The sequence below is a fragment of the Schistocerca americana genome, chromosome 1, assembly GCF_021461395.2.
Source record: "Schistocerca americana isolate TAMUIC-IGC-003095 chromosome 1, iqSchAmer2.1, whole genome shotgun sequence".
Lineage (NCBI taxonomy): Eukaryota > Metazoa > Arthropoda > Insecta > Orthoptera > Acrididae > Schistocerca > Schistocerca americana.
Window position 1 is genome coordinate 832,212,849 of NC_060119.1, and position 12,425 is coordinate 832,225,273.

At 38.8% G+C, this 12,425-nt stretch overlaps 1 protein-coding gene across 1 annotated transcript in view; it reads right to left on the reverse strand.

Annotated features, from left to right (window-relative positions):
- The window catches only part of LOC124594527, a 605,846-nt gene that overhangs the window by 62,861 nt on the left and 530,560 nt on the right, over nt 1–12,425 (reverse strand). Inside the window, exons 185-197 of the mRNA XM_047132903.1 lie at nt 12,054–12,359; nt 11,654–11,971; nt 11,250–11,570; nt 10,857–11,171; nt 5,036–5,365; nt 4,599–4,904; nt 4,184–4,489; nt 3,773–4,093; nt 3,356–3,685; nt 2,753–3,067; nt 2,044–2,382; nt 1,638–1,943; nt 424–729 (exon numbers count right to left, since the gene is read on the reverse strand). Coding sequence (XP_046988859.1) covers nt 424–729; nt 1,638–1,943; nt 2,044–2,382; nt 2,753–3,067; nt 3,356–3,685; nt 3,773–4,093; nt 4,184–4,489; nt 4,599–4,904; nt 5,036–5,365; nt 10,857–11,171; nt 11,250–11,570; nt 11,654–11,971; nt 12,054–12,359 — 4,119 coding nt within the window. The remainder of the gene's footprint in view (nt 1–423; nt 730–1,637; nt 1,944–2,043; nt 2,383–2,752; nt 3,068–3,355; nt 3,686–3,772; nt 4,094–4,183; nt 4,490–4,598; nt 4,905–5,035; nt 5,366–10,856; nt 11,172–11,249; nt 11,571–11,653; nt 11,972–12,053; nt 12,360–12,425) is intronic.

The following is a 12,425-nucleotide window of genomic DNA, read 5'->3' on the forward strand; positions in this document are numbered from 1 at the left end:
GTTGCTATATGAGATTTTACTCATTTGAAATTAATGTTCTCACATACAAACAAGCACTTTGAAATATATTTTTGTTGTTGCCCAAATGTGTTCTCCTTATTACTGGTATCAGATTGTGGCAGTGAAGTCTATCCATTAATATAAACATAGTACAGACAAAAAAATAAAATTCTGCTGGCAGAGCACCTTGCAGAATGTGTGTAAGTTTTTGTAGACCAGCTATGACAAGTAATTCCAGTCATTCATTTACATTTGAAAACAACAAAAACTGAGCTATATCTGAAGAATAAATTATATAAATAAAAAATTTTTAAAAAAATATTGAAGTACAACAAGGTCACCAGTAGCAGTAATTTTAGACTTCATTACATCAGATGTAAACATTAAATATGTACATATTTACTCCTTGGTGATAATACTTACTTATTGAGGAGCACCTGGTGAAGGGATCTCCAGAATAGCCTGCAGCGCAAGAGCAGATTGGGTTGTGGTTGACAACATGGCAATGGGCATTGATACCACATGTACCAGGACAAGGATCTATACAGTGTTGATTGAGGCAAGCCTTTGTTAATGCACAGTCTGAGCTGACAGTGCACTCTGGATGACATGATGGTGGTACACCCAGAAAACCGAGCACACATGAACAGACAGCCTGTCCATTGATTTCCCGGCAGACTGCATTAGGACCACAAGGTGATGGACTGCATGGTTGCCTTTCTATAGGAGCTGAAATGATACATCACATCAAGATATATGTAAAACATACAGTGTTTTTTTATTGAACTACGAAACTAAACCTTTTGCAAATGTTTTGGAACAAATATAATACAAATTAAATACTTCTAAACCTATGTTTGCTGATAAAATATATTTGATCTGATAGTTTTGTTGGTGCTTAACATCATTCTTATGTTGCACTCTGGGGATGGATTCATCTGTGTGATACTGACAGCTACAGTTCATTTTTTTATCCTGACAATTCATTTTTACTTACAGACAGTGTCTCATTCTTCATACTTCCTAAAACTTTATTACTCTCCCCCAGTTATAATGATCTTTTATGGTTTCTTGCAGGTATGTGGAATAATATGACACTATATTTTCTAACTTTATGACTGTTCTGCAACACTTTATCCTTTTTTGGTGGTTGCAATATTCCTCTTAATACCCATTCAAATTTTAAAAACCAACAGTCTGATTACAGAGACCACACATGTGTAAGTTGTGGACATATGAATGTGTGCATGTGTGTGTTCCTAAACCTGGAGTAAGACTTAGTCTTATAACTTTGTCTACTTCTAAATGAGCCTGTCTGTTTCTCAGTATCTCCTCTATGTGGAGTAGCAATCTATCCTAGTTCATATTGTAGTTCTTTATATCTGACAGCTTAAAAACTGAATAATTATCATGTATTTAGGCTGTTTGCTGTGGTTAACAAGCACAAGACTCTAATAAGAAACAGATATTATTATACATTTTTTGGCATTTACTCCTGTTACCACAATAATTAATGCCAAAATCCTTTACATTTATAAAGAAAGTTCTTTTTCACATTTGTCACAAACTTTTAATAACTACATTATTGTTTTTTTAAACATAAATAGTAATAAAAATTAGATTTACTTTAAAATTACCTTCTACTTGGCGGCAGTAAACAAATGGATTGCCTGAGAGCCCCTCAGGGCAACTGCATGTAGGCACATGATTTATGACTTCACATTGAGCATTTTGTCCACAGGTTCCTGGGCAAGGGTCAGTACACTTATTCCTAATGCAAGCCTGTTTCCTTTCACAGTCAGTGCTGAGGACACACTCTGGACGACACCCTGCATATGGGTCACCTTGGTATTCAGGCAGGCAAGTACAAACACCTTCATGGCACTGAGCATTGGAGCCACAAGGAGAAGGTTTACAAGCATCTGATGGTACGGGTGCAGGTACTGTAATACATAACATATTTTTATCAGACAATAACTAAAATTAATCAACCCTCATTTCAGTTTAATAGTCAAGTAACCGACAAATCAATATCCCTATTACCTGCTGTTGGTTTTGGGTAGCACTGAAAGAATGGATCCCCTGTGTAGCCTGGCAAACAACTGCAGACAGGTGTGTGGTTGATAACAGCACAATCAGCACTGACACCACAAGAACCTGGACAAGGATCTCGGCATTTCTCCCGTAGACAGGCACGATTATGTGGACAGTCTGTGTTGACAGAGCATTCTGGTCGACAATTTGGTGGTGTACCAAAGTAATCTCTGATGCAGGAACAAGATGGAACTCCTCCAATGTCCCGACATTGTGAATATGGGCCACAAGGTGATGGGAGACATGGATCAATGTGCAAAGGAGGGGAAGTAGGTTCAGATGGCAGAGCTGAAAAATGAAAATAATTTTGTCAGCCAACATTCTAAGACAACCTTAGAGAAGTTGTAAGTTGCAAAAAGAGTTTATGCAATAAATAATATTAAATAGTTCATTGTCTGGAGCAAGTATTTAGATGTGATGATACCAACATTTTTGACAGAATGCTGCTTATTATTGAAACAATCATTCTTAGGAATGGAGCATATACCTGATAATGAAATCTCAGAAGAATGTGGACTGACCACCAGGAACTGTCTGTAGACACACTTGGACCAGTAATGAACAGAGCAAACTTCTGGCCCAGAAATACAGTTTAGCTGTACTCTGAGAGATAATTTTAGTGTATTAATTTATCTTAGTGTAAAAATTATAAACTTACTTGGTATTGAATAGCATCTCGTGAATGGATCGCCAGTATAACCAACATTGCATGAACATATTGGGCTGTGGTTAATAACTTCACACCGAGAGTTGAGCCCACAAGTTCCTGGACAAGGATCAATACACTTGAGATTGTTACATGCTCTGTTCTGTGCACACTCTGCACTGACAGTACACTCTGGGCGACATCCAGGTGGTGATCCAATGAAGCCAGGTTGACATGAGCATACTGCCTGCTCATTAGCAACGCGACATGTGCTATAAGGACCACACGGACTCGGAGAACATGGGTTTACATGCTCAGTTACTGTTGCTAAAAGACAATATAAATAAAATATAACTAAGTTTATTGGCATTAATCATTAAATTATACACAAAATTTAATATAACATGAAACATAAATTATAACTACCACAGCAAAATATCTAGCAGCTAATGAAACAAGAATATTTTTTAGTTCCTTAGGCACTCAGATAGACATAGAAACACAATGCAGTCATGCACATTTTCAAAGATGTGATGCTCTCTTATACAAGGCTAAAGCACATCTATGTAATACAAGAAAAATAAATAAATAAATAAAAAAAACCACAGAACTTACGTTCTTGAGAAATGCTGCAGTATCTAAATGGATCTCCAGTAAACTTTGGCAAGCAATAACAAGATGGTATGTGATTAATAACTTGGCACTGAGCATTCTGGCCACATGTTCCAGGACATGGATCTTGGCACTTATTTCTGATGCAAGCCTTTGTTGCAGTACAATCAGTGTTCAGTATACATTCTGGCCGGCAGCCTTCGTATGGGTTGCCAACATAGTCTGGCAGACAAGAACAGGAACCAGCACCATTCTGTTCCCTGCATATAGCATTTGCACCACATGGCGATGGTATGCAGGGGCTTGTCATGTCAGCTGGTCTAGGAACTGAAACTGATAAATATTTTTTCTTTTGTTACAACTTAGCAGATACTACAAGTTACTGTGTTCTTCCAATGAATACAAACATTTTATACATACCCTCAGGAATAACGCAGTGTTGGAAAGGATCTCCTGAATATCCTGGAAGACAAGCACAGTTTGGTGTGTGACTGACAACTCGGCATTCAGCATTTGTTCCACAAGATCCCGGGCACGGATCTTTGCATTTCTGACCTATACATGCTAAATTACTTGCACATTCACCGTTACTAACACATTCAGGTCTACAGTTTGGAGGAGTTCCTTTGTATTCAGGTAGACAACTGCATGTTGGGCTTTCTCCAACAACTTGACACTGAGAATATGGTCCACATGGTGATGGCTGACAGAGATCTTTTGATATTTGTGGTTTGATCTCTGCTGCAAATGGAGAACATTAATGGTGAGTATACTAAGTATAATTTTTTTTTTCTATCCAACAAATATAAGGGTATAGAGTGACTATCTTACCTTTTGGTTGACATCTGACAAATGGATCACCAGTGTAGCGAGGTGGACAGCTACATATTGGATTATGATTCACTACTTCACAGCGTGCTCCTATCCCACATGTACCTGGGCAGGGATTCCTGCATTTTTGATTACTGCACGCTTCGCTCTGGCCACAGTCAGAGCTAAGTATGCACTCAGGTCTGCATGCTGGAGGGCTTCCCAAGTAGCCAGGTACACATGAGCACACAGCCTGACCATTGATCTCTTGACAACGACTGTTAGGTCCGCATGGAGATGGGTTGCACGGTTGTGTCACCGGTGGCTCTGTGATGAGGCAGTACATATTAACAGACAACATACGGACTTAATGTTAACTGGAGGAGTTAAAACAGAGAACAGAAATGCTGCATTTAATCTTTTGGATCATACTTACGTGGAATAGGTCTACACTGAATAAAAGCATTGCCAGATGTGCCCTCTGGGCAACTGCATATTGGAATGTGATTAACAACATCACATTGGGCATCTTGACCGCAAGTTCCTGGACATGGATCCACACATTTATTCCTTATACATGCCTTCGTCCTATCACAGTCATCACTGAAGATGCATTCTGGGCGACAACCTACATAAGGATCTCCTTGGTACTCTGGCAGACAATTGCATATACCATCATTGCATACAGCATTTGGTCCACAGGGAGAGGGGTGGCATGGATCAACAGGCTTAGGTCCTGGTTCTGAAAATAAAGGCATATATCTACACATGAACCAAAATTTATTGAAAGCTGTGCTAATTCATATATTTAAGTGGCAAATGAAGGTAGTATTACAACTACCTCAAAAATTTTTGAAAAAGAACATGACTTACCTGAAACTGGAGCAGCATTACAGCTGGTAAATGGATCACCTGTGAAACCTTCGGGGCATGTACACACTGGTGTGTGGTTGACAACAGAGCAGAGAGCCCCTGCACCACAGGAACCAGGGCAGGGATCGCGACACTTTTCACGCAAACATGCAAGACTGCTTGTGCAATCTGCATTGATAGCACACTCCGGACGACAACCTGGTGGCACTCCCATGTAACCAATAATGCATGAACATGATGGTGTATCACCCACAGCTTGGCACACTGAGTGTGGCCCACATGGTGATGGAAGACAAGGGTTCACTGGCCTTGATGGTGGTTCTGAAATAGCTAAAAGAAAAACATGAACTGTAATGACTGTAGAGATATAAAACTTTTAACAATGAAATAAATATAATCTGCTCCATATATGTGTGATAAACCCTTTAATATACTGATTTTTTTGCAAATTATGTTCCAAAAAATAGTATTTTTTATTATCGAAAAAGTCCTTTAATGAATGAAATTACATACAAACACATAAAGATAATTTAAAACTCAAAACAATGAGTTACAAATTTTTGAAAATAACCTTTAATAAAACCTTAAGCATACTTGTGCACTGGACCCTGATTAAGGTATCCTGAAACTTAAAGTCATCTTTTTTTTAAAAAATTTCTATGTAGATATTAAGTTGAACCATGTATCTGTCAATGATTTCCTATGAACAGAAATTTTGGAGGAGCTGGCATAGCACAGGAGACATATTTATCTTGTACCACTGGCGAGTACATGTCAGTGATCCAATGAACAGTCATCATTTTATCTCCAATGAAGCAATATCACATTCTTCTTCACTTTCTGATTTGCTAAATTAAATGTCAAAGGGTTGGGTTGGGTTGTTTTGGGGGAAGAGACCAAACAGCGAGGTCATAGGTCTCATCGGATTAGGGAAGGATGGGGAAGGAAGTCGGCCGTGCCCTTTCAAAGGAACCATCCTGGCATTTGCCTGGAGCAATTTGAGGGAAATCACAGAAAACATAAATCAAGATGACCGGACACAGGATTGAACCGTCGTCCTCCCGAATGCGAGTCCAATGTGCTAACCACTGCGCCATCTCGCTCGGTTAAATGTCAGACTCAGGATCACTATAGCCATCCATTTTTGAAAGCACTGCCTAAACAACAATACAGGATAGAAGCTGAAAGTGCGTATTTTATTATCAAATACCCAAAACTGAACACAGTTATTGTTATATCTAGTTGCAACCATCTCAACTAGACCATAGGAGTTGATCCTCTCTAGTGGCTGAACACTTAACTGTCAGTGCTGAAATGGATATAGATGAGATTTTATTTTTTTGAAAGCCTGTTATTAAGTTGGCTGAGTATACCTGAAATTTTAAATTTTTATAAAAATAATAAAAACAAGGTAACTTGGGCCTTTATGTTAAGGGGCTAATGATGAAATTGGCCTTCAATTTAGAATAGACAATGGACAGCCAGGCAGCAACCGCTGCAGAGACACATGCAGTAATAGGGAAGTAACCTATTTCGTGACATTCTACAAGTTCCTAACCAGGAGCAAATTGTATAGTTTCATCTGTGTGCTTTCATAGTTTAGTTTCTTGCATTTCCTTGTGTCAATTTAATATTTGATAAACACAGTTCTTGTGTTTTTATTTCTTTTGGAAAATAAACTGATTTTGTTACCTATTACAAGTTTCTAATCACGAGGCAAATTATTTAGTCTCACCTGAGTGCTTTGGTAGTTCAGTTTTTTAATCTATGCATGTTAATCTAATTAGTTAGACACAATTCTTGCATTTTCAGTAGAGTTCTGTAGTTCATGTCAACAGTCCTTCGTTTGTCTGTGTAGTGTAGATCTCCACGGTCCTTAGTATGGATAGGGTCAGATGGTTCTGCAACTATGCACACTGCAGATTCCTGACTTGCGCCATAGGGTGGTGGCGTTTTGGGTTCTGCTAAATAGGTCAGGAGTCCACTACACACAGAAGATGGCTCCATGGGTAGCAGGGGCTCTGTGGGATGGACTGGGCAGTTTTTTAAGTTAGAGAGTCTCGGGGAAACACAAAAAGGGTTTCAGTCTCGAAGGGTGTAGGTCGAACACAGGAAGACTGTAGAACCAGGAACCATCAGTATAAGAGTTGTAAATTGTCATAGCTGTGTTGGGCAAGTGCCAGAGCTCCAAGTACTACTCAAAAGCACTGTCGATAAAATCGTTATGGGCAATGAAAGCTTGATAAGGCTGGATATAAGTTCAGCTGAAATTTTTGCGAAGGACCTAACGGTGTTCAGAAAGTTAAACACGGTTGTTGGTGGTGTGTTTTTTGCTGTTAGAAGTAGCTATTTTGAGCAAAATTGAAGTAGGTAGTTCCTGTAAGATAGTATGGGTAAAGGTCTTTCTTGGAAACCAGAATAAAATAATAACTGGATCCTTTTACCGACTTCCCAACTCAGATGACACAATTGCTGAAAGAAAATTGAATCCAATTTCAAACATTTACACGACTCATACAATTATAATTGGTAGTGACTTCAATTAACCTTGATTTGTTGGAGAAAATACATGCTTAAATCCAGAGGTATGCATAAAATATCATCCGAGCGTTCTTTGGATATTATTTCATGCAGTTAGTTCATGAGTCCACTTGAATAGTAAATGGCTGTGAAAACACACTTGATCTCTTAGCAACAAATAATCCTGAGCTAATAACGAGCATCAAAATGGATGCAGGGATTAGTGAACACAGGGTTGTAATGGCGAGGTTGAATACTGTAACTACAAAATCTTCCAAAAATAAAAGAAAAACATACCGATTGAAAAAAGCAGATAAAAATTCACTTGATGTCTTCCTGAGAGACGATCTCCACTCCTTCCATATTAACAACATAAGTGTAGACCAGATGTGGCTTGAATTCAAAGAAATAGTATTGACAGCAATTGAGAGACTTATACCAAATAAATTAACAAATGATGGAGCTGATCCACCTTGGTACACAAAATGGGTTGGAACACTGTTGCAGAAGCAAAGAAAAAAGCATGTCAAATTTAAGCAAATTAATATCTTCAAGATTGGCTATCTTTTACAGAAGCTCAAAATTTAGTGCGGGCATCAATGCGAGATGCTTATAATAATTTCCGCAGCGAAACTTTGTCTTGAAAACTGGCAGAAATCCAAAGAGATTCTGGTCATATGTGAAATATGCTAGTGGCAAGACACAGTCAATGCCTGGGCGACAGCAATGGGAATACTATCGGTGACAGTGCTGCCAAAGCAGAATTACTAAACACAGCCTTCTGGAATTCCCTGACGAAAGAAGACAAAGTAAATACTCCAGAATTTGAGTCAAGAACAGCTGGCAACATGAGTACCTTAGAAGTGGATATCCTCAGAGTAGTGAACTAACTCAAATTACTTAATAAAAGCAAGTATTCTGGTCCAGACTGTATATCAATTAGGTTTCTTTCAGTGGATGCTGATGCAATAGCTCCATACTTACACATCATATACAACCACTCGCCCGATGAAAGATCCATACCCAAAGGGTGGAAAGTTGCACAAATCACACCAATATTCAAGAAAGGTGGTAGGAGTAATCCACTAAATTACAGGCTCATATCATTAACTTCGATATAGAGCAGAATTTTGGAACATATGTTGTGTTCGAACATTATGAATTAACTTGTAGAGAATGGTCTACTGACACACAGTCAACATGGATTTAGAAAATGTCATTCTTGTGAAACTCAGCTAGCTCTTTACTCACATAAACTGTTGAATGCTATTGACAGGGGATTTTAAATTGCCCTTCTGTATTTCTAGATTTCCAGAAGGCTTTTGACACTGAACATCACAAGCGGCTTGTAGTCAAACTGCATACTTATGGAATATCATCTCTGTTATGTGACTGGATTTGTGATTACCTGTCAGAGAGGTCACAGTTTGTAGTGATTGATGGAAAGTCTTCAAGTAAAACAGAAATGATTTCTGACATTCCCCGAGGTAGTGTTACAGGCTCTCTGGTGTTCCTTATTGATACAAATGATTCAGGAGACAATCTGAGCAGCCATCTTAGTTTGTTTGCCGATGATGTTGTCATATATTGTCTCGTAAAGTCTTCAGAAGATCAAAACAAATTGCAAAACAATTTAGAAAAGATATCTGTATGGTGTGAAAATTGGCAGTTGACCCTAAGTAATGAAAAGTGTGAGGTAATCACATGAGTGCTAAAAGGAATGCATTAAGCTTTGGTTACATGATAAATCAGTCAAATCTAAAGGCTGTAAATTTGACTAAATATCTAGAAGTTACAATTATGAACAACTTAAATTGGAAAGAACACATAGAAAATGAAGTGGGGAAGCCGAACCAAAGACTGCATCTTATTGGCAGAAAATTTAGAAAATGCAACAGATCTACTAAAGAGACTGACTATGCTACGCTTGTCTGTTCTCTTTTGGAGTACTGCTGCATAGTGTGGGATCCTTACAAGACAGTATTGACAGAGTAAATTGAGAAAGTTCAAAGAATGACAGCACGTTTTGTATTATCGAGATATAGGGGACAGAGTGTGTCACTGACATGATACAGGATTTGGTGTGGACATCGTGCCAACAAAGGCATTTTTTGTTGCAGCAGAATCTTCTCGTGAAATTTCAATCATCAACTTTCTCCTCTGAATGTGAAAATATTTTGTTAATGCTGACCTACATACAGAGAAGCCATCATCGTAATAAAATAAGGGAAATCAGAGCCTCCACGGAAAAATACAGGTGTTCACTTTCTCCAAGCACTGTTCTAGATTGGAATAATAGTGAATTATTGTGAAGGTGGTTCTAAGAAACCTTCTGCCAAGCACTTAAGTGTGATTTGCAGATTATCCATGTAGATGTAATGCAGACTTTCACAGTAATCTTTTATGTTGCAAGAAGTAATACCTGGAAGCACATTTAGTATTGTTCTTGAAGTTTGTTATATTTGTAAATGATCTAAGCGACCTTGCACAAGAAGTAAGGCTGCCTTCGAACAAAATTATGATTTTTATAAATAAGTGAAAACGATTTGTGGTTTGAAAAGAGTAGATACAAACCAAACTGAAGTTCAAGAGGCATTTGAGAGAGACATTGACAGATGGTATCATTAAACTCTATGTTTCCTAAACAACATTCAGTGTGTCACAATACACTAACTGTCCTGAAGAAAATATTGCCAATTCGAAATGAAAGTAATCTGCTTCTGACGTTCTCTCTGTGCCATAGAATATACTGACAAACGCATAAGATATTCTGGTGTGCAGAATATGCTGTCACCAGTTGATTCTATCTTTTGACAAAAGCCAGTTTTTTTATTTGCTTTAATTAACATTCAATGAGAAAGGTTGCAATACTGTTAATAATAAATTATTACAAATTCTTTAAAGCAGGCAGCTGCTACAAGAACAAAACCAAAAGGTGCATATGATATACAGAAAAATATCTGGATTTTTTTTTTCTTTGTGCAGTCTCATAACTATAAAATGTACCAGTTATTCCTAAAAATTTACAGACAGGTTTCTGTGAGAGCTTCACACTAGTGCTCCCCATTAGATAAAAAATAACACATAAAGTGAGATTATTTTGTTTACAATCAGTTACAAATGAGCAAAAAGAACTATGCAGTGTTCAATTATGGCTGTATATGAAATTTACGCTGGAATTTTTGCTTTAGCTATGAGTGGATATTTTACTGTGAACTGTATTTCTGTATGTGCAGTCAGATATGCTGGTTGGAAAAATATGATGAAATAACAAAAGTGAGTACGCTGTTGAAACACTTACGAGGGAGAGCATAGCATCTGGTGAAGGGGTCTCCAGTGTGCCCAGCCTGGCAACTACAGATAGGGCTGTGATTGATGACCTCACATCGTGCACTGAGGCCACATGTTCCAGGGCAAGGATCGACACATTTGTTGTTGACACAGGCTTTATCACGTGGGCACTCAGCACTTACAACACACTCAGGCCTACAACCTGGTGGTACACCCATATAGCCTGCTTGACAAGAGCACACAGCCTGCTGGTTTGCTATGCGGCACACACTGTTTGGACCACAGGGTGACGGTTGACAAGGGTCCCTTGGCGGAGTTTCCACACCTGATTACAATAAGCACAAGGTCAAAAATATCAAACTTCTTCATGTAGCTATTTATAATGATTACTACTGATACCTACCTACTATGACAGTACAGTGTCTGAATGGGTCACCTGTATACTGCTCAACACAAGTACAAGAGGGAAGGTGGTTTACTGTTTGACAGTAGGCATTGGTACCACATGTGCCAGGACAAGGATCCTGGCATTTATTTCGTATGCATGCCCTGTTAGGAGAACAGTCAGTATTAAGCACACATTCTGGTCGACATCCTTCATATGGGTTGCCAACATAGTCTGGAAGACACGTGCATGAACCTGCACTGTTTTGTTCTCGGCACACAGCATTTGAGCCACATGGAGAAGGAACACAGGGTGTTACCCTCTCTGCCTGTATTGCCTCTGTGAAAAGGTAAGAAAATTACCTTCCCATAATCTACTGATATTTCAGATGTGCATTAATTAAAACTTGAGAAATCACTTACCCTGTTTGAAACACTGTGTGAATGGGTCACCTGAAAATCCTGACACACACACACAGTTTGGTGTGTGACTGACAACATGACATTCAGCATTGGCTCCACAGGATCCTGGACACGGGTCTCTACATTTCTGACCAATACATGCCAAATGACTGGCACATTCACTGTTACTAACACATTCTGGTCTACAGTTTGGAGGGGACCCTTTGAACTCTGGCAAGCAAGAGCATGAAGGACTCTCACCAATCACTTGACACACAGCATTCTGTCCACATGGTGATGGAACACATGGATTAGGTGATTCTGGAGGGGCTAGAGATACTGCAAAAGATAAGATCAGTGAAAATATTTTCCTGAAATAAAACATTCTGTTAAGATCCTTAGTGAGGCCAAGTGTACTTACTTATTGGCAGACATCTGACAAATGGATCACCAGTGTGCTCTAATGGGCAGCTGCAAATTGGATTGTGATTAACTACTTCACAGCGAGCTCCAATGCCACAAGTACCGGGGCATGGATTCCTGCACTTTTGATTACTGCATGCTTCATTCTGAGCACACTCAGAGCTCACAATACACTCAGGCCTACAAGCAGGAGGACTTCCAATGTATCCTGGTACACAAGAGCATACTGCCTGGCCATTGATCTCTCGGCACTGGCTATTGGGACCACATGGAGATGGGTTGCAGGGCTGCATTACTGGTGGTGCTATAATAAAGCAATAAAGGTTTATTTATAAATACTTCAGAGTATTTAAACACTTTAAAAGAAATA